The sequence below is a fragment of the Biomphalaria glabrata genome, chromosome 17, assembly GCF_947242115.1.
Source record: "Biomphalaria glabrata chromosome 17, xgBioGlab47.1, whole genome shotgun sequence".
In the NCBI taxonomy this organism is placed as follows: Eukaryota; Metazoa; Mollusca; class Gastropoda; family Planorbidae; genus Biomphalaria; species Biomphalaria glabrata.
The window spans coordinates 24,487,622-24,510,922 of record NC_074727.1 but is presented as its reverse complement, the minus strand read 5'-3'; the positions used below and the strand labels follow the sequence as shown (position 1 = coordinate 24,510,922).

The 23,301-nt window shown below is 38.9% G+C and overlaps 1 protein-coding gene across 1 annotated transcript in view; it reads left to right on the top strand.

The window, feature by feature from the left end:
• The window catches only part of LOC129923565 (uncharacterized), a 46,149-nt gene extending 23,068 nt beyond the window's left edge, over positions 1-23,081 (top strand). The window contains exons 4-8 of the mRNA XM_056015036.1: positions 5,653-5,698; positions 7,015-7,158; positions 9,549-9,652; positions 18,449-18,596; positions 19,973-23,081. Coding sequence (XP_055871011.1) covers positions 5,653-5,698; positions 7,015-7,158; positions 9,549-9,652; positions 18,449-18,596; positions 19,973-22,335 — 2,805 coding nt within the window. The 3' untranslated portion in view covers positions 22,336-23,081. The remainder of the gene's footprint in view (positions 1-5,652; positions 5,699-7,014; positions 7,159-9,548; positions 9,653-18,448; positions 18,597-19,972) is intronic.
• Positions 23,082-23,301: the final 220 nt, after the last annotated feature.

Below are 23,301 nucleotides of genomic sequence, written 5' to 3'. Positions count from 1 at the left end.
TACCCCCTTAGGCACGCCCACGGGAGTCTTGTTTTGCTACCCTTTAGCCTAATCGTTTCCTCCTACGATCGTTTCCACCCGGGCGCCACTATGAGGCAGGGTAGCATGCCCGGGATTTGAGTAACAAATTACACATAATCTCACTTTGACTTCTTCTTTACTCTGTTGGACATTTGTTTCGTCACACCTGATCTGTCGACGTCTTTCTCCATTCCTGTTTTTTTTTTTTTTGGCGGGATTTGAGTCTCTTTTATAGACATGCCGGTACATGCCTTTATATTGTCTTCTGATTATTTATTTAGTCTCTCCTTCATTCTCCTGGTACTGTTTCCTGCAGAAATCCTTAACTCAATCTTTAAAAAAAAAAAAAGCTATCGATTGGTTAGACCTTATGTAACTGTTGCACTTACTTTGAGAAATGTAAAAAAAAATAAAAAAATGGAGAAACACAGGGCCGGATTTAGGTATGTGGAGATCTCGAGGTAGTATTTTAGTGGAGGCTCCTAAACTTCATCGAAAACTTTAATAATCCACTTATGCATGATTATATCTAAAAGCATGTTATATTTTAGAAGAAATAAATAAATTAATATGCATATTTTAACATTTTTTAAAGTGCATATTTTTAAATTTGTAGAGAGTAAGGCCATGGGTGTATACTTTTAATCAAACATATTTGCCAGCTGTAAAAATGCGCACAAAAAAATATTAAAAGTTTCTGACCCTTTAAAATTCGTATATATTTTATCTTTTTGGTGGTAGCCCAATTTTTTTTTGAGTCGCCGGGTCTGTAGCCCCGTCTGCCCTTCTTTAAATCCGGCCCTGGAAAAACATAGACCTAATCTTATCTTCTAATCTTATATAATAGCCTACAGGCGCTACTTCAAAACAGAAGATTATTACGTCTTATGCATTTCATGTGTCAATCTAGTCATACAGGTTATGACTTAAATTCCACTAAGCGTTGGTATTCCTGGCTGATTCAGGCAGCCCATTACAATCCACAATTTTCAATAACACTTTATTTCCACATATAAATTTGACAGACAGATAACATAAGCACAATAACATAACCGTTAAAGGATACGCTTTTCTAAATTATTCAATACAGAACCCTAACTGCTATTTAACTATAATCATCTCCCTGGTAATACAAATTTAAAAGAGATTGCGCCACTAAATAAAGCGGGAAAGCTGGCCTCTTTATAGTTTTCAACTAGCAGCTTTAGCGAGTTTAAAAAGGGCGATCAGGCGGAAGACAACTGATGGGAACATGAAGTTAGCATTAAAGAATTGCTTCCCTTTTTTTGTTTGTTTTGGAAGTTATTTTGGCTTGACGCATTAATTGACCATTACATCCGCAGGGGCCCTTATATTAAGATGACCTCTTAATTAAGTTCAGGGTTAGTGAAAAAATAGAGCTTTTTATAGCTACATTTAGAATTATTGTTCCTATGGCCACAATGGTGTCATGCGCTCAACACAACGACCAAAAGAGTTTGACATTATCTCCCCTAAGGATTGGTTAGAGACGCAAAGTTAAGGTTTGATAAAAACAAAAACAATTTTGAGGGAGATAAGTCTATTAGATTCCTTCTTTTAAATTCTATTTGCAAATGTCAATTCGGGGGTGGCTGGGAAAAGGGGGGGAGGGGCAGTCGTTGGGGTGCCAGCGTTACACTTTCACAAATTCATGCCATCATTGTTTGCTCTGAGTTGTTAATTGAAACAAGTCTGCATGGGACTGTCATGTTTAATCCTTAATGTCTCTTTTAATATTTATTTTCTTATTCTGGCTTCCTTCGGCCTGTTGCTGTACCCTGTAGGATTTCATTTCAATGGTCGTCATACTTACAGAATTTTATGGATTACTATGATCAGCATGTCATCGAAACATGTTTTTGAATGAAAATTTAAACTGCTTTGGGAGATAACTCATAGCTTGTCCATGGATACGTCTCTGGAAATGAAGGCTTTGTCTTAATCCGATGTGGAAAAATATGCAGGTTCTTTTGGGTTGGCGTAGCTTTGAGAAACACTAAACTCCTTCTTAATCTTCGGAATCTAAGAAATTGATATTATAATAATTATTATCGTATCGTTTTATTTTAAAAGGTTCATATATATATATATATATATATATATATATATATATATATAGAGAGAGAGAGAGAGAGAGAGAGAGATGGATAGATTGCTAGATAGCTAGATATATAGATAGATTAATTGGTTGATTGACAGACAGACAGACAGACGGACGGACGGTGTTAGACACCTTATTTATAGTTTAGTTATTTAGCGACGCACCATAGAAGACGCATATTGAACGGGACTAGTGACGTTTGGGATATGTTGTGTTAGAGACCGGAAAATCAGTTAGCGATAGAACACTCCAGGGTAACGACGTGTTTAGTGACAGAGACTTCTACTGTGGCCTTTTATTAGAATAAATATATGTGAAGTTGTTCATCAGCGTTGACTACATCTCTTTACTAGTTAAAACCGATGTGTTTGTTTTGTCTGGATTGTTGATCAACTACACGGAATACACCCGAACTATTACACCCAAACGCTTGCAGAGTAATTGGTTGAAATTCAACAGTCATCCATAGTTGACCTCAAGACAGCCTGAACAAGCAACATCACAGTGGCGACCCCGAACCTCGAGGCCGAACCTCGAAGCCGAACCTCGAAGCCGAACCTCGAACCGAACCTCGAAGCCGAACCTCGAACCGAACCTCGAAGCCGAACATTGAACCGGACATCGAAGCTGAACGTTTACTCAGGTGAGGGTCGTGCACTCGAAGATATAAAGTTTCATCGGTGTACGGCTGAACACAGCATCATCGCAGAGTGACTTTGTTCTAGATCTACATGCAGTCGTCGCCTGTTTGATCGTACGTTCAACGAGCCGTTAACTCAGGGTGACCTTCGTCAGGACAGTAATCATCGCAACGTCTGGTCTACTCAACACTTATATTATCAACGCCTGATATTCGTATGCTGAATCGACCTACAGCCAGAGGAACCGTTCATTCATAACGGGTGAGAGTTTGTCAGTGAACCTGTTGGACATATGTTTTCTTCGCTTGCGAAAACAGTCGTAGGAGCCACATAGTCGTATCAAGTTTTACCTCGTCAGTTTTGAGAAGGACAGTTTGCCCGCTGTCAGAAGTATTGTGAGTACTACAAGTTTGGTAGCTAACTAAATCGAAATCGCTCTGTCGTCTTACCCTTTGAGAGATTCTTGTGGAGCAGTTTGCTCATTGAACCGGTTGCTTGCCACTTTTATAACTGCGTTTAACCTTTGGAAGGTTAGTGAAGTCGTATTTGTCGTTGCTGTACATTGATATATTTATTATACGTTGGTCTAGACCATATCTAGACTTGTTGATATTGAAGTAGTGGAAACAGCTACATCCACTTAATTTTGTTGAAAACCGTTAATCGTATAACGGAACGTCGTCGGAGGTGACCTTGGTCTCACCTAGTCTACATTGGACATTACGGACATTTTGGTCTAGTGAAGCAGCATACAACAGCAAACTTCGTCGTACTACCAGATTAACAGCAGAAACAGTGAACTATTTTAGAGCACCGTTATTCGTCAGCCCAGATTAAGTCATCGTCAAGAAATTCGTTATTCGTCAGTCGTCCAGATCAAGTTGCCGTCAAGAGACTGTTATTTGTCAGTAGTCGTCTACGCAAATCAAGTCGTCGCCAGGAGAACCGTTAACCTATTCGTCAGTAACTGTGTACACAAAGTCGTCGGAACTACACATACGGTCATCAACAGTCGTCGAAGAAACTGAAACATTTTGCTGTGGCATATCAAGACATCTGGGGCATTACGTGGGATATTCGACACGTATTGTATCCACTGGTAGCTACGGAGAACAGAGTCAGAACTGGAAGAGTAGCAGTGGAATTTGTTGTGATCTATCATATTCGGGAATCCGAACAAAGGGGATCTTTCTTATCAAAAGCTAAGTGCCATTTTTCTTATTAGTATATGTTTAGATTGCCCTTAGAAATAGATTTTGTCTAAATTTGGTACGTTAGCCTGAGTAAAATCAGGTGGTGCGCCTTAAAACCCGTCGGGGTAGAAGACGTTATTTAGATGAAAAGCTATATTATACGTTTAGGATAGTGATTGTTTTGTTTGTCTAAACGTCATATCCGTTGTTGCTTGGTTACTTCGTGACGTTATTAATGTGTGCCATATTGTCATATCCCAACCCATAGCGATAGTCTCATTTAATTATTTCATTTGTATATATTATTTTATATTATTTATTTTTATTAATTTAATTAGATCTGTATTTTTTTTCACTTAATGATAGAAAGTACAGGTAGGATTCTTTTATTGTGAATCAGACTAAAATACATTTTAGTTTGAGCGGTTAAAATCAAATATGATTTTGCCATGAGAATAATGCCGAAACTGGCATTGTAGTCAAACATTGTCGTCTGGCTAATTTTAGATCCAAAAGTTTTTGTACATTTCGTTGGTACATTTACTGATCTAGACTCTAATTTGGGAATATTAATATTAATTGAAAGATGAATGAAGGTAGTACATTCTAGATGTATATATCTTGTTAAAGATATATTTGACATTGTATAAACGTATTTATTTCATATGGTTAAATAGAACCATAATTTCTGGATTGGATCTATCTTATCTACTCTAGACAGTCTTAGTCTTAGAGTCTACTCTAGACACTTCAGTCATATCAAATTTTAAAATTGATCATAGTTATTCATACTAATAGTCATAGTGCTCTTGATAACTGTAGATCTAAATGGTACTATTATATATACTATAATATACTAGATTTAAATTTGTGTGATATTAATATACAGATTTGAATATAACTCAGACTAGATTTACACATTTACTGAATCTATAGAGACATAACACTTAAAACTTGTATAAAAGTTTGTAAAAACTTAAATATAAAATAAGTGTGAAGTAAAGCCATAACTAATATAGGCTAAGTAAAAATATATAAATTTGGGTGAAAATAAAATACAATGGCTACATCATCATATGTGGACCTTAAGGAGGTTAAGGAAACAGCTATGCGGGATGGAAAGGCCATGGAGTTAAAAGGAAAAGACTTAGCAGCTTATGTACAGCAAGTTGTGAGGGAAGAAATGGAACGTGTTTAGTGACAGAGACTTCTACTGTGGCCTTTTATTAGAATAAATATATGTGAAGTTGTTCATCAGCGTTGACTACATCTCTTTACTAGTTAAAACCGATGTGTTTGTTTTTGTCTGGATTGTTGATCAACTACACGGAATACACCCGAACAATTACACCCAAACGCTTGCAGAGTAATTGGTTGAAATTCAACAGTCATCCATAGTTGACCTCAATACAGCCTAAACAAGCAACATCACAACGGACAGACAGACGGACAGACAGATAGACTGATAGATAGATAGATAGATAGATAGATAGATAGATAGATAGATAGATAGATAGATAAAATGATTAGTTATCATGTTATTTTATTGATACAAGACGTTTCTAAAGTATTGCTTTATTTAACTTGAACTGTTGATGCTAACAAGCCTAACTAGTTTGTTTCAATGAAGTAAAGAATGTTCATTAATTTCTTTAACACTGTCTTTTATTTTCAGAGGCACTGTTCGGATACAGAACAGTTTAAATCTCTAGTGTATCAAAGTAAGATTGAGCTCTAATGTTTAGTATTCATTTTTTAATCTTCATTCTTTGTTGTTGTTTTTTTAAAGAATTATTAAATCTTTATTTAAAGACTTTATATAAACCGCATTTATATATATGTATAGACAAACTTCAATAATCATTCGCTGGGGTAGTAATGGTGTATTTTTTTTTTGTTTTTTTTTTTTTGTTTTAGTAAAGTAAGTAATACCGTACAAACAAGAATAATCTGTATTGATAATAATGCCTAACTCTAGTACAGGTTTCCTTAGTCACTCTAAAGAGACGCCTTCATATCCTGCAGCTTTGGTGTATTGGAAAGTGCACAGCTTCTGTCATTGAGATCCTTGATGAAAATAATCCCTTCCGTGGAATAAAGGAATTTGTATTTCGTCTTCAGGGCATACTACATTATATTAGTTAAACGAACGTTAAATAACTGAATGAGCAATTATTACATAAGCGAGGCTTTCGATGATTATTTAGTGCATAGACGCAATTGTTGTAATGACCATCGTAAAATCATTTTCCAATTTAGCCGAATATCCAGTAGCGACCTGTCTTACTAATAAGGCGTCATCATAACTATAGTTAACCGCTCGGGAAAAATTGGACCGTTCTGACGTCAGAAGGAAATGTATAATCGGGTTGGCTTAGTAATATTAAATATCGTCTGCAAAATAATGCTTGGGTCCATCTTGTTACACACGTTCAGTAATCTTTTAAGCATTGGTGATAGTCTCATTATCATTCTTTAATTCATACTAAAATTTGGCAAACTACAAGGCAACTGAAATACATTTAGGGTCTGCTGAAAAAAAAAAGGGACCTCTTCGAGCCCCATTTGTTAGAACTTTCACAATAACAAAACCCCTTTTGGTAGGTATGCCACACAGGTGAGATTTACAGCAGTGAATATTAGCCAAGAGTTAATTTCTTTAAATGTAGAATTCCTTATTACTTAGTTAGATTTATGGTGTGTTACATTCAAAGCGTACAGAAAAAAAAACAAAGGGGTCTAACGACGAGTTAGAATCTGAACTCGCTTAAGGTAGAGTTGTAACACGTGCGGTTATTTTCAAATCGGATTTAACGAACAAATTAAGTTGGTTCTTTGACGTGTGCTGGGTTTAATGAGATTTTTTATAATACACGCAACCAGCGTGGTTAATATCTTATTTCAGAGTTCCATATAACGTTCAAGTGTTTGTTTTTGTATAGGTACACACGTTCATTAATTAATTTTGTTATTTTTTAAATACAATTAGTTAAAACTTTATAAGTTAATAAAAACAAATATTCCTATGTGTACATAGAAGTGAAAGAGGCTGTAAAGGCTGTCACGGCGGACGGAGAAAAGGAAATCAATATTCACAATGTTCTGACCTTACTGCGGACAATGGATATTGACACTGCCCAAGACTCTATCCTGGACCTACTTAGACGCGCAATAGCAGAAAGTAAGTTAATTAAAAAAAAAAACTAGCCGACTTCCTGAAAGATACAGTCGTCCAAATGTGGGAGCGAGGGAGGGCGCGGGTGCAGGCAGGAGGGGAGCACGGTAGGACATAGATAGAAGTTTAATTGTTCTCTCCCCCCCCCCCAGTCTCTTTTTTTTCTGACCCGAGCTCTCTGTCGCCGCGTAAGTTACGTGGGGTAACTCTTGTTCGACTAGCAGAGACAAAATAGTTTTCTTTCCATGACTTTTAAATCGAGGGCTAGAGAGTCGGCGTGCGTGCGTGGTGTCCCGCATGGTTGAACGACGTAGAGAATTATATATACAGATCTTTACTTTTGGTAGAGAACCTCATTAACCCTTAAAACTCGTGTGGTAGTTTACCCTCTAAACATCAGAATAGTGTAAAACAGTTCAGCACTTAAAGAGTTAATAACTATCTAAAACTAAATGCCAACTGTGTTGCTCAAACGACGCGCGCACTATGTCCCGTCTTGAACGGTGCTATTGAAAACAAAACTGAGCATGTTTGAGCAAGAAAAAAAGAGGCGCAAATACAGTCGTGAGATTTATAACAAACGTGTACTTGCATATTGACTAGAGCTGTACCATTCATGAATCAAATACTAGAACGAAACCTATAAAATGGTCAGAAAGAAACAACCATAAATGCACATTTCTTTTTTCAAAATGCCGAGACAAATGCGTACAAGAGTTCCTTCCTCCCTAGAGCCATTAGAGGATGGAAAAGGGTGCCTCAATCAGCCACAAAAAAAAACAAAAACAGTGGCTTTGTAAAGTTAAAGTGTTGAATTAACATGCATAATTATCTTCTCTTCGAAGGAACGTCTGTAATTTATAAGATAAGATAAGAGAGAAAACAAAATATTGAATCGGCACGTGACATGCGTTATAACCCCCCTTCCCATTTTTAATGACCAAAAAAAAAGATAGGTATCACAGAATGCCTTTATATAACTAGTACATCAAGACGTCCTCCCCGATATTGAGAAAATTTTTTTTTTAGGAAGACATTGTTTATTTGCATTGCCTCCCTTTGCACATAAAAAAAAAAACGATTTCCACAAGTTCTTAGGATCTTATGGTGTGACCCTTTTAATACACAAGTAGGTTGCATGTTAATTTAAATACATATGGTGGGCTACCTGAACGAGAAGTAAGCACTTGTGACTTTCATAGCAATGGTTCCCAGCTCAAACGCTGCTAGCTGCCATCCCTTTCCTTTTTAGCTAAAAATTAGAGCTAGCTCGTACAGACGTCACTTATTACGGTTTACTAATTGACGTTTAAAGCAATACATCAATCTACAGAAGTCTACAAATGCACCTGTTTGTTCCCTACAGTCAGATTTACAAACTACATGCTTCCTGTTTCGCTAAGGGGAATCACTCTCATTAATAATATCTAAAATATTCTTTTTACGCGATAAAATGGACCCAGTTTTAACCTACATTTGGATCTTATAAAGATCGCGACAACCCTTTGTAATGACGGCGTTAATTTAATCACAAGATGCGGGCAGTGTCCTGGCACCTGTTTCAACTGGTCGTTGTCTAGGTTGATTCTGGAGGCTCGACTATTGACGCTGAAACTGTCGCGATTTTACAGCTCTACTTGTAGCATTGGTGTGTTTTGTTTAAGTAGACCCTTGATGTACACAAGTGTCACAGGACACAAGAGCGATATTTAAAAATATGTAGTACAATAGTAGACTTCTTTTAATCATTCAGAGCTCTATAAACATAAATAGAATTAAAAATATGACTCGGTCTTCAATTCTTGTAGATACAAATATTCTTAATTAAGTGCAAGACAAAAATAAAAATACGAGGGAAAAATAACATAAGCGATGATTGTGACCTTCCGCGACAAGAAAACCCTCTCTGACTGATCCTTCAGATCAACCCGTCCCGTTCAAGTCACCTAGTCACGTGGCAATAAAAGAAAAGAGAAAAGGTGTATAGGTAATCTTTCCCTTCTACAACATTAAAATAAAGTCATTTATGAATTAAAATATATGAGAAACACAAATAATTAAATAAAAATTTCTAAATTAACCAAGGCCAACATAGCTGCTGTGGGCTCTGTTGGGGGTTTACATTCCAAAGCCAGGAACGTAACGGAGTGTTCTGTTATCAACACATAACTCATGTATGTACTCAGCGTTTTGTGACAACATAGTCAGCTGATACTGGGCTCAAAAGTGTGGTGACTACACCATTATTACGTATCTTACGAGCTAATGTCGCAAAATAATTATTATTTCATAATTTTTTCGTTTGTTTTTTAAAGAGCTTTGTTAATTTCCTAGGATTGATTTTCCTCTTGACTGCAGCTTGTAAATGACGGAATGTTCAAAAATATTTTATTCAGATTCTGGTCAGGTTGACCTAAATGAACTAGATGCTACAATTCTTAAGTTACTGGAAACTAGACCAGGCTCGGATGTCGACGCTTGTGTAATTTCTGCATTTAAGGTAACTTTATGGATAGCGTTAGTTTTATGTTTATTGCAAATTACATAGCATGAATTGTGTTAGCTAAACATTTAAGATAAAGGTAGGGAAAAAAGCAGGCCTTGATTTTATTATTTCTGTCTGCACACCTGTTTGTCACGTTTAGATCTCAAAATCGCAGAGTATTATTGAAAATCCGCTTTTTACAAGTCTTATATCAACAAATTAAGCAATTAGTCAATTAGTTACTAGTAATTAATTATTTTTTTCTTTAATATTGTTACGACTTTGGAGTAGGCTAAAGATAGTTAACTCACCGATTGTCAGGTCGCCGATATTCTTCTCGTTGCAGAAGCACAATCTACTACGAACAGTCAATAATCCGAATAATCGAAACAATTGCACAGTCCTCCTAATCAAAATGTACATACAACTATTCACAAAACCGATTTAAGAAAAGAAACAATCCTCCGTTGAGAAATCCACGATCATAACTCTAGTTCCTTTTTCCTCAACACACTCGCTCAGGTCCGTTTCGCCTCCAAAACATAAACAACAATTCAAAAAGATCTCACATGGGGAAAAATGGTCAGTCGGGGGGGGGGGACAAGTTTACAACACTACCCCCTCCCTAGGTCTGTGCGTCCCGAACAGACTCTCCATCATCTCCACAATAACGGTTCAACCGATCTAGGTGCACTACTTTGCATTTGGTTCGAGGGCCCTTCTGGATCCGGTACACAACGTCGTTGATCCTTTTCACAATCCGATATGGGCCTTCCCAGTCTTTCTGTAATTTCGGCGATCTTCCCTTCTTTCTCTTGGGGTTGTATAGCCAGACAAGATCATGTTCTTCAAACCCCGCAGAGTTGGCCCTTCTGTCGTATCTGGTTTTCATAAGGTCGCTACTGTCTTTTATCCTACTCCTTGCAACTGCATGAACCTCTTCTAGTCTCCTTCGAAGTCCTGTTACATATTCGCTTGCCGTTGTTGGTTGGTCTCCTGGCTGTCCAAATAAGAGGTCTGCTGGCATCCTAAGTTCTCGACCAAACAATAATTTGGCTGGTGTGTAACCTGTAGTTGCATGAACTGCTCCTCTATAAGACAGAAGGAATAGGGGAATGTAGTCATCCCAATCATTTTGCTGTTCTGCTGACATTTTAGCCAGATGCTGTACCAGCGTACGATTGAAGCGTTCTACCATCCCATCTGATTGAGGGCGTATTGGTGTGGTTCGCGTCTTCTCGATATTCAGGATTTTACAAATCTCCTGAAACAGATTAGATTCAAAGTTGCGTCCTTGATCTGAATGTAATTCCATTGGGACACCAAAACGACTAATCCAATGTCCTACCAAAATATCGACTATTGTTGTGGTTTCCTGGTTGGGCATCGCGAAAGCTTCTGGCCATTTACTAAAATAGTCCATTATCACGAGAATGTATTTGTTCCCTTTGTTAGTCTCAGGAAAAGGTCCAGCTACGTCCAGTGCGATTCTCTCGAATGGGACACCTACGTTGTACTGTTGCAAGGGTCCTCTAGTTCGACGTTGCGGGCCTTTAGTTGCCGCACACCGGTCACATTTCCTGCACCAATCTTCTACGTCTTCCTTGTAGTGACACCAATAAAACCTTTGCCTGACTTTTTCTAACGTTTTGTTAACGCCTAAGTGACCACCTGTGGAGCCGTTGTGCATTTCATGTAGCACTTCTGGAATTCTAATCTTTGGTAAAACTAGTTGTACTCGTGTCGAGGTCCCATTGGTGGATTCCCAAATCCGTTTTAGGACGTCGTTGTCTATCACCAGAGAGTCCCATTGCGCCCAGTAAGCCTTGGTAATCTCTCCCGTACTAGAAATTTGATGCCAATCAGGGCGTTGTCCAACTTCCTTCCATTGCAAAATTGGGGCAATATCTTTGTCATCCTTTTGTTCTCTGCTTATCGTCTCCTCAGACCAAGACGCTGATGCACTTAGCTCCAACCGCCTACAATCCAGGGCACTTGTTTTCCCTTCTACTTTTGTGCAATGCTTGCACTCCTGCTTACAAGGTCGTCGTGATAAAGCGTCAGCATTCGAATGGGCTTGTCCCTTCCTGTGTTGTGTTTCGAAATCATAAGTCTGTAACCTTTCTAACCATCTAGCTACTTGTCCTTCCGGATTCTTGAAGGAAAGTAGCCATTGGAGGGCCGCATGGTCTGTTCTCAACTTAAATCTTTGTCCATACAGATACTTGTGAAAATGTTTAATGGAGTCCACTACAGCTAGCAGCTCACGTCTAGTCACACAATAATTTCGTTCAGCTTTTGACAAACTTCTGCTAAAGTAGGCTACCACTCTCTCGCTACCGTCCACTTCCTGTGATAAAACAGCACCGATCCCTGTATTGCTAGCATCCGTGTCAAGTTGAAACACAATACCAGGTAGGGGATAAGACAACATGGGCGATGAGACGAGAGCCTCTTTCAATCTCTCTTGACAATCTGTCGTCCATTGAAATTGCGTCTTCCTCTCAGTCAATTGGTGAAGGGCTCTAGCGATACTGGAAAAACTGGGTACAAAGCGTCTGTAATAGCTGCAAAGACCCAAGAAGCTTCTGAGCTCATGAAGATTAGTAGGTGTAGGCCAGTGCTTGACGACTTCCGTTTTTTCTGGGTCTGTGCTTACCCCGTCTTTGGATACAATATGTCCCAGATATTTGACTTCCCTCTGAAAGAATGAGCACTTCTTCAGATTTAGTTTCATTCCCGCACTTCGAATACGCTGCATCACTTCCCTCAAGTTATGTATGTGTTCATCAAATGTCTTTCCGAAGACTATAATGTCATCTAGGTAGACCAGGCAAGCATTCCAATTTAAGCCCCGCAAAACTTGTTCCATCAGTCTCTCAAAAGTTGCCGGTGCATTGCAGAGCCCGAAAGGCATAACCGTAAACTGCCATAGTCCGTTTCCCGTGGAGAAAGCTGTTTTCTGTTTGTCATCAGGATGTAAACCTACTTGCCAGTAGCCGCTTTTGAGATCTAGGGTTGAAAATATATGAGCTCCAGAAAGAGTGTCTAATGTGTCATCGATACGCGGCAGTGGATAGCTGTCTTTTTGTGTGACGTTATTTAAAGCCCTGTAGTCAACGCAAAAACGCAGAGAGCCATCTTTTTTCTGAACCAGAACAACAGGCGAGCACCATGGGCTGTTAGACGGCTCTATAATTCCTTGTTCCTTCATTTGTTCCAACATGTGAGCGGCCTCTTGTTGCTTTGCTAATGGTAGTCGCCGTGGTGTTTGCCGGATTGGTCTAGTGTTACCTGTATCTATCCTATGGGTTACCATATTAGTCCGGCCACCTTCATTTTCACTGTCTTGCATGATGTCTTTAAACTCTAGCAACAGTTGTTTAGCTTTATTGTACTCTTCCTCTGACAGATTCTCGCCCACATCTCCAAGCATTAGATCAACTCGAGAGTCACATAACGATGCACTAGCTACAGGGGCCACCGCACCACACGTTGCAATAAGCTCCACTGGGCAACAGGTGGCGATAACATTATTCTTTTGTAGGTTGCAAGCTTGATTGTCAACGTTCATAACGCGAACAGGTACTCTCCTGTCTTCTCTGTTAACAACCAATATTCTCCCAACAGGCAACCTTCTATATGCTTCCTTTGACTGCTCTATGAGGCTTGTGATAGACATGGGATCGTTGCCTTCTATTGTTCCCCATATGATGGCTTCAGACTGTGGGGGTATGATGGTGTCTTCTGTTACTAAGACCCTCTTAATCTGTTCTTCTTCCATGTTGTCCCCCAGCAAGGGAATTTCTAGATTCCCATATTGTACTGTGCCACCCCCAATGTTCAACGTGAATCCAAATAATTGCATAAAGTCTAGTCCCAGAATACACTCATCCATTATATGGGCGACCAAGAATTCGTGACTAAAACGTTGGTTAGCTATCTCAAAATTTACAAAGGTTTGTCCTAAAATCGGTAACAGTTCACCACTAGCTGTTTTTAGTGAATAGCCACTTGTTTCATGAATCACATGGTTTTCTACGAGACTAGGGTGAATTATTGATCTTGATGCGCCAGTATCTAAGAGAAATCTGCAGAAACGAACTCCTACTTTCCCTTGTACACTCAGACTTCTATTTTTACCTAACACAGCCACTGGGATGATAAGTCTAGGGCTTCCTGTAAATCTCGCTGCCTGTCTCCGCCCCACGAGACCGGCAGAATCTAGTTTTCCTGGTTCTGAGATTGGGCGGTGGCTGCTTGCTGGTTACCCAATCCATCTCTTCCTCTCAGACGGCCTGCATTTCTTCGAGTACAATTCCTTTGAATATGGCCAGGAGCATAGCAATTCCAGCAGCGAAAGACCGACCTGTTCTGCCTGGGCATCTGCTGTGCCCGCCGGTCCTCTATAGTGTCCACCACCTGTCTGATAATATGCGTGAGGTCCTCCTCCTGCACATGGAGCCCCCGACTGAGATAGGTCGTTTTCGCTGTGCCTTTAGCTGCCTCAAAAGATAAGGCGTATATCAAAGCATCGCTCGCCTCTCGTTTCCCACTCAATCGGATAGCCTTCTTCAACTCGGGGTCATGAACACCATCGATAAACGCGTCCGTTACGAGAACGTCTAAGATCTCTTGGGTCAGGGTCGGATAAGCCAAGCGTGCCAGTCGTTCGATGTCTGCCATCAGCTCTTGTAGTGTCTCTCCTGGTTTTTGCTGCCGAGTCTTCAATTGAACCCTATAAACCTCCTTCATGTGTTCATCTCCAAATCGCAATTCCATAGTTCTAACAAGTGCCTCATAATCTTGCTGGTCGCTTACTATCTGGAGCAATTCAGTGGCCTTTCCTCGTAACGCAAGCATTAATCCAGTGGCTTTTTCTTCGTTTGTTCTCCAATTGTTCACTTTTGCAGCCGCCTCAAATTGTCTTTTATAAACTGTCCACGAAACCGTACCATCAAAGAAGGGTGGCTTGACTTTTCCAGTTGCCTCGCTTGACCCTAAATTTACTTTTGTGCCTTTAACCTTGCCCAGCTCAACTCTGACTGCCTGGACCTCGTCGCTAAGGACTTGAATCTTTTGCTCCATCTGCACTGTGAGCTCCGACTTCACTGCAGCGATTTCATCCCTTAGCTTACTTCTGAATTCCTCCATATCTGATTTCTGGCTAGTCGCAATTGTTTGCATTGACACTAGAAGCTCTTTTTTCATTTCACTCAATATTCCGCCCAGATCAGTCTTCACTTCGAACTCGTGAGTGTCCGGGTCGAACCCATCTTCTTTCAAGGCCTCTCTCAGACGGCTAACAAGGGCTTCTTTGTTTCCTGACGCTACGATGTCTCGCCTCTTTAGCTCCTTTCGGATTTCATTAATCTGGAGCTCGTGAAGGCGTTTAGAAGTAGACATTGTAACTAGAGTGGGCGGGGTCCCACTTGTGACACCAGTTGTTACGACTTTGGAGTAGGCTAAAGATAGTTAACTCACCGATTGTCAGGTCGCCGATATTCTTCTCGTTGCAGAAGCACAATCTACTACGAACAGTCAATAATCCGAATAATCGAAACAATTGCACAGTCCTCCTAATCAAAATGTACATACAACTATTCACAAAACCGATTTAAGAAAAGAAACAATCCTCCGTTGAGAAATCCACGATCATAACTCTAGTTCCTTTTTCCTCAACACACTCGCTCAGGTCCGTTTCGCCTCCAAAACATAAACAACAATTCAAAAAGATCTCACGTGGGGAAAAATGGTCAGTCGGGGGGGGGGGGGGACAAGTTTACAACAATATCAACAAGGGAAAGTAATCCTTCAGTATGCATAGATATGGCTGGCTACAAATGTGAGGGTTTGTTCCCTTAGATAATTGTACATGCTATTTATCCCACACAATTAATTAATTAATTAAAAAAATTAACGATTAGTCAATTTATTATTGGTAATAAATGATTGTGTTTGAGATGGAAAAGGGAAATAACTTCTACATTATTGAAATACATAGTTGTAAGTTAAAAGTTCTTCCCATCTATTGTTGTTTTCTTGTGTTGTTTTTTAAAGTATTTTTATATTTTGCTTGTTTATTGTTATCGAAACAAGAGCAGCGGGTAATTTGGATCTTCTGAGATGGAATCTGAATTTTATAAAATTAAATTAAAACTATACAAGCTAATGCAAACAAACCCATTTTATTACAAAAAAGGCCTTTGATACTTTTAAATTACCATATTCACAACGGATGTGCATACTCTAACCTTGAATAGATAATGTTTCACTATCAAGTGAAAGCTGTGATGTGAGGTTGTATTGCAACTTAATATGTAGTTACTCTTGACTCAAGTATGGAAGGCGTGAAAATATATTTAAAATGGTTGGTTTTTCTAGCTAGGTCTAAGTACTTTTACTCATGCTGTCAGGTCCAGATTTACGGACGTGTCCTACAGAAAAGGGCCTTTCGACCTAGATCTGTGGCATTTTACGTCTCGACAGACGATCTTGTCTATTTGCAACTTCTTGTGTGACCTAAAGATGCCAGTCCTTTATGCACAGCTGCGGTCATAGGTTGGGCATATATTATCACCAGACGCCGTTGCATTTTCACCCTTCTTTCTACTACAGTTGTGTAAGACATCTGCAAGGGATCCTTATGCTCGCTCTCCATGTAAATCTATCCAGTGCCACTTTTTCCCAGCTGCTAGTGTCGATTTTGAAGCTTCATATCGCGTTTCAATTACGAGATAGATCTACAGAAAGACGATTTAACAAATAAATAGTTCATTCCTTGTGATCAAAACTGCTTGGTGGCTGAGTTGCAAAGAGCTTGGTTTGCCAACTGAGGGTTCTCAGTATTTAGGTATCTTTAAGACACTACTAAACTCTACCCAACTCTATTGGTTGACTGACAGTAATCAAAGTGTTCATGTGCTGGCCAAAGAAACAGATTTCCATTTCCTTATTTGCCCTATCGATGGCTAAGTCTGAAAGGTGAATTTTAATTTAGTTTATTTTGTTTAAAGCTACGCTCAGGTTCTCAACGATGTCCGTTCTTGAATCGGTCTCTAGATTACGTTTTGGAAGAAAGAAAGATAACCAAGGGAGGAGACCCACTTCCCTTTTTTTCTTGAGTGCCCAGAAATCGTACATAGATGTTGAATGCGAAAAAAAAACAACAAAAAAACGGTCGATCAGTGGAGTGGAATTCTACAAGAAAACAGTTTTTAAACATAGCAATAGATTGGCTTCTCCATTTCTCTATGAGTGATCTCTGGTTGAAATAAGGATAAAGTGGGAATCGAAATTCTTAAATGAAACGTTCGATATTTATTCAATGAATCATGAGGAGGTCAATGCAAAAAATCAGACTTCGTACTCTGTGACACCTGAACAGGAATGTCTGTGCCTCTGGTCACGCTTAACCGCGTTCAGATCAAGTAGCTCGACGTACCTCCAGTGTGTTCATTTATTTCCTTTTTGTTTGGGTGGGTGTGTGGGTAATTAAGTCATGTTGTGATATACTTAAGGGTTCTACCGACATGTCACTGGCCTTTACGTGTTGCGAAATAGATCAGTAGATCATGGTTGGAGTCATAGCTCCCGTGGTGCTTTCAAGGTCATCTTACAAGGCCTTACATAACACGAAACAAGACAAAGCTTATATCAAATCACTCTGTCTGTCTGACTGTCTGTCTGGTAAAAATCATGTACACATTATTTCTCCCTCACCCATTCTCGGATCAAGCTGAAACTTTGCATAATTATTCATTGACAGACAAAAGATGAATCAATTTTTAAAAAGTATCCAATTAGAAATTAATTACTGGTAATGTATTATTTTGTTTAAAAGCAACAAGGGAAACTAATTCTTCAGTATGCAAAGAAATGGCTAAATTTGTTGGGTTTAGTCCCCTTAAATATTTGTTAACGCTATTTCTCCTGATTCTCTCAAATGCATTATCCAATCAAAATGATACTTGAAAAATTATTTATTGTACCTAACGAAACATGAATCAATAAACACAAATGCTCAATTCGTCAATTAATTATTGGTAATGGATTTTTTTTTATCGAATGAGGGAAATAACTGTACCTTACTGTGAGTTGTTTTTTTTTTTGTTGTGTTTTTTTAAGGATTTTACGTATATATATATAATTTTTTTTAAAGGAGTTGATAATGCAAAATATCAAGAATGCTCAGGAATAAAGAATACCAAAAAATCTCGGGATTCTTGTTGAGAACACTTAAATAACAAGAAAGCCCTTTGATGAGAATGCTCCATGTCGGAAATCACTTAATACCGAGAATGACAGAAAAATAAGAATGTTTAATCTTTTTATTCCCTATGGCAAGAATGCCCGAATAGCAAGATCAGTGACAAAAAATATCTAATGTTAATAATGACTTAAGCCAAGAATGACTTTTGAGAAGAATCTCCCAGTGCTTGACGATGCCCAGTTTAAAATTAAAACAAGAAATTCTGGCACTAAAAAATCAACGTCACAACAGTCTGCAGCGCCACACCACCTGGCAATCATACTCTCGTCACTACTAAATATCGAAATTTCGGTTACAAAAATGGACAGACATATTACTGTCCTAACCACGAAGCCAGCAACGGAGCTTGTAACAGATTAAAAGAGAAACCTGTCCAAGCCTCAAACCAAGCGTTGAATGTCTTAAAAGACAAACCAATTAAACAAATAAATTAGACTAGACTGAGATACAAATCATTGAAATGGTGCTAGAATAGAGTACCCTAATCAAAGCACATACTTTGTCCAATCATTCAATGACCTATCCCATTCTTCCATCAGCTGATCGATCACGACGAGGATGGTTACATCTCAAAGTCCGACATCCAGCAGCTGATCTTAAATTTGGGTCAAGAGTCAGATGATGACGTCATCGCCGATATGATGAAGGCTGTTGATCCTGACCAGAAAGGGAGCATCAGTCTTAAAGGTAATTTCTCCCTCCACAATAAGCCTAGATATTTTTTACAAATTAATTCCTTTATAAGAATGATAATAGAATTACACCAGTTTTGTAGATCTAGTTCTTCCAGTCAGCTTTTTGCTGCTGATCTGTAAGCTCTTTTATAGTTTGCCGTAGGAAAAATAGCTAGCTGTTTGATTTAATGCTGGTTATACTGGGATGTCCGTCCTTGAAACCTTTTAAGTTCTTAAAAACACACACACACTTTTAATTTACTTAATTATCCTAAGTTACAATTCTTTGTAAACCTGCATCGTGGCAGGGACAAAGAAAGAGCTAGCTGACTTGATGATGCGCATTGCAAGACTTCCGCAACATATGGCATGCAAATCAATGCTGAAAAAAAAATACTCATTATGACCAATAGCCAACAAGGTTTTATTGGTGGTAAAAGTCAATTGTCTTAAATACATTGAAGCTATTGTTTCAGAAGTAGGAACAAAACCTCAACTAGTGTTCAGAACTGCTAAGTCCACAAAACCTGAACTACTGGCCAGAACTACTAAGTCCACAAAAGCACTTGCAAAGTTTCAGGCATAACTCTTAACACTAAAATTTGATGCGTTCCTGGATCATGGTCATATTCTTTATGCTTGAGAATTTTGGACACTATCTGAAATTGAGATTCAATAAAAGCATCCTAGATATCACCTACAAGGACAACAGCACAAACCAGGAGACTCGGAACAGGTTGACATTGGCTATTTGGCCAAACAATGACCTGCTGAAAACTGTAAAAAAAAAACGCAAAATAAAACTTTATGGCTATATCACAAGGTTCTCAAGGCTCGCAAAAAAAAAAAAAACAATTTTCCACCAGGGAACAGTACCAGGAAAAAGAAGAAGAGGCAGACAACTAAAGTGAAAAGAAGACAACATCATAGAGTTGATTGTTCTGTCGATGGAAGGATTCTACCCAATACAAAAGACGAGAGTAATGGAGAAAGGTGATCGACAGATTATGTGTGGCGCCTCAACAGTTCACTAAAACTAAGGGATAGATGAAGATGAATGTGGTATTTGTGCAGACATGAAAGGTTTCATGGAACAAGAACGATTACAATGAACACATGGAAACACAAAGAACGTAAGCCTAATATAGGTTTTCGAGAGAAGGACTTTAAAATATAAAATAAGATACAATGTTTAAGAGCTTGTTTGAATTTAATTGGTAGGGTGTAGAAGATTCTGGAGTATGGGGAAAAAAAAATAAGCTAAATTTGACAGCTTTATGTAAACCCGCCCCCTCCCCCACCCAAGTGTTCAAAAGAAGCATATAACGTTGTTTTTTTAAATCTTTTTATGAAATACATATTTTGTAGCAAATATTCCTTTCTTGACAGATTTCAGCGAATTTTTGCTGGGGAAAGACATCACAGCACGCTACCGAGGAATTGAATTACAGAGCCACGGAGAATCATTGAGCCAGGATCCAAGAGCTGAATCCAAAGGGCTCCAAGTGAGAGAAAATAAAACCCAGGCCAGTGTCAGCAAACTGGCTGATGTTATCATGTCACTGCAGTCGGCTCAGGCAAACAGCGACACTTCTCAGCGTGTCTATTCGGCAGGGTCTGTTAAGACAAGGAGTTTCTTCAGTGGCAACTTTGTAGCTCAAGAAGATAAGAGCTTAAAAGGACTCTTCGACGTCTTATCGACAAGGTCTAGCAACGAGAATGCAAGTGATCAAAGTGAAGATCAGACAATGGAAGCTAAAACAAATTCCGCCGATTCTATCAAGGAGGAACAGGAAAGTAGCCAGCTAGTCAACAATGAGCCCATCACGGTGCAAGATGTGTCGGAGTCCCAGGACGCTCCAGAGAAATGTTCACGTGACGGACACGATGTGGAAGAAAGTTTAGAGGATGAGACAGTTGAAGACGAACTTTTATTCGCCCCGGAGATTTACATTAAGATAACACAATGGAAGCACGCGGCGACGAAATCTCATAGTAACGAATCTTTGACAAATGCTGGACACAATGGCCAACAAAGTTCCGACTCGGCAAGTGTGCTCACTCAGAGTCAGTCTTCTAGATCTGAGAAAATGTGTGTATCTCAAAATACTCACAGAGAAATGAAAGAACAAACTATCTCGACAACGCAGTCTGACTCTGAAGTCGGGATGGGGGAACAAAGAAACGAGGCATATCAAGACATATCAGATAATCATAATGTCGACAAGAATGCAAATACGATATTTGATGCAGAAGTACCTAATGACAAAGCAAACTTCGAACTAGATAACGCGATGAATTTTGAAAGCAAAACAATAGATAACTCTGTCAATAAGCCTGAGTACGTGCAGCGATGGTTGTCTTCTCCTGAGCTCAACTCTCCTCGTAGATTGAAAACAAACTATCAATCACAAGAACCGGAAGTGAGAGGGTTTACCGACACTTCCGGAAGCCCAGAAAAAAAGTTTTTGTCTATCCCTTTCACGTCCAAAGTTGACCTGCCTTTGGATCACTCTAGGAGTAATTTTAGCGATCTGCGTAGAAGTATGATCTCCTTGCCCTATGACGACTCTGTAGATTCAGAGAGCGTGGATGATGCCTCGACAAGTTTGCGTTTGTACAACCTCGGTGTCTCACTGTCATACATATCCGAAACAAACACAGATACTTCAGACTCTACACAAACTGAATCAAATGATTCTCAACCAGATCGCCATGTTTTTTCGCAAACAGAACATCGTCCGAAATCAAAATTGTGCAGGAACTGCACATCTGCATCCTCGGTTCGTAGTTCAATAACGCCGCCTAACAGAATACCACTCGTCTGCAAGACAATAGAACTACAAGAAGTAGAAGTTAACTCCCCTGTAACCGCCAATCTTTTTTCAAATCGTAGAAAATTCGGAAGTTTACCAAAAGATGTTTCAAAATTTATAGTTTTTAGAAAATCGCCTAGCCCGGAAGTAAAAAGTTGTACCAAAAATGACCAAAAAGCGACTTTGCAGACGTATTCTAGTTTCGCAGGATATGGGAACTCCAAATCAAGTGTCACTCTGGGAAGATCCAGTGAAAAGTATGCACTCTCTAAAAGCCAATCATATTCTAGAAATTTGTCACGTTATTTAAAAAGCACGCCAAATAAACTTTTAGACAGAAGAGTGGAGCCAGTATCTTCTCAAGTAAATGATCGAATACAAAGCCTAGAATCGTTACTTCGGCTTGACCTAAAGAGCAGGCATGCATTAGGACAGCCAATAGTATACACTGTTAACAGAAGCTTTTCAATAAAACAAAACGGACTTGCCACATCTGAAAGAGCAATAGACGAGCATTTTCCCAAAGCTGAGAAATCTCGAATGTGTGCCTTAGATCTGTTGAAAATTGACTTAACAGGTTATAAACGAAACTTGATTATGACTAACACGCCTACAAATCTTTCTTTCATTAACTATGCCAAATTAAATCAGCCCCGAAATTCTGAAGCGTCTCTCTCACTATCCCGCCAATTACAGCAAGCTGGTATGACCTATAGAATGAAATCTGTAAATGTATCAACCAATCTAGCAGACGAGAAGAGGAAGCAAGCAACATCCGACAGTCAGCGTTCCAGATTTAAATTGGGTGACGAGATCAATCAAACGTTTGGGATTTTCAGCAAAAGAAGAATATCCTCATTTGAAAGTTCAGAAACCGTTGTCAATGGCAAAAGTTATGCATCGAAAAAAGAGACCGCCCTTTTCTGTCAGAAGTGACAGCGCGTGCATGAAGAGATCTCCGCCATATTGAAACTCTAAAACTGTTTATTATTGAACCAACGACACAAAAAAGAAAAAATATGATTGATCAGAGTGGATAGGTATGTTTGTATGCATTGGTCAAAGATAGATTTGAGAATGTGTGGTGGCCACTCTACACTTCGTTTTCCTACAATGTTAGTAGTGGTATATTTTAGAAATACTAAGGTCTCCAGCGTGGAACTAAGCCTCCGGCCTTGCCACTGTAATGTTTGAGACTTCATCATGCATATTGGATGATCCTCTATAGTAGATGATGGAACTTACGGACAGAGGATTCGGTTAAGATCTAGTTTCTCAAGCTGGTCTTTGAGAGAAATCTTTTCCTTCTTTTCTGGATATTCACTAAGGCTACTCCACAGAAATTGCATTGTATAAATGTACTATGAGGCAACAAACACTAAACGTCACTTATCAATGAAGTCACCTCAAGAGTCTAATCTCAACCGTCTAATAACAAACACTAAAACCCTTTCAACTGTGACGCCACTAAATGTCGCGGTCAAAGTCTGTCAACTAAATAATTGCATATAACTTTTCACTCGGACTGGAAAACGTTTTTTGTTCCCCGAGGCAAATAAATAACTGGCTACTTCATGACGAGACACCGGTGATATCTTTGAAATGAAATGTTGATAATCTGGCAATAAAATGTTTTGTTCCTTAACAAATATTGCAATAAATGCTTTGTACGCTCATTATTATGATGGATTATGATTTGTTTATGTTGGAGTTTCTCAGCTCTTGTAGGTAACCTCAATTGGTAGATTTTTTTGGTGAACTGAATATATGAAGCCTTCATAAGGGTATGATCATTTTGTGCACTTTTTTTTTTTTACTAATGCAGAGACTAATTTCTGGCTTATTCTCTTTAAGAACGAAGTCATTTGTTATTGTTTACTTCCAATCAGTGACATTATTTAT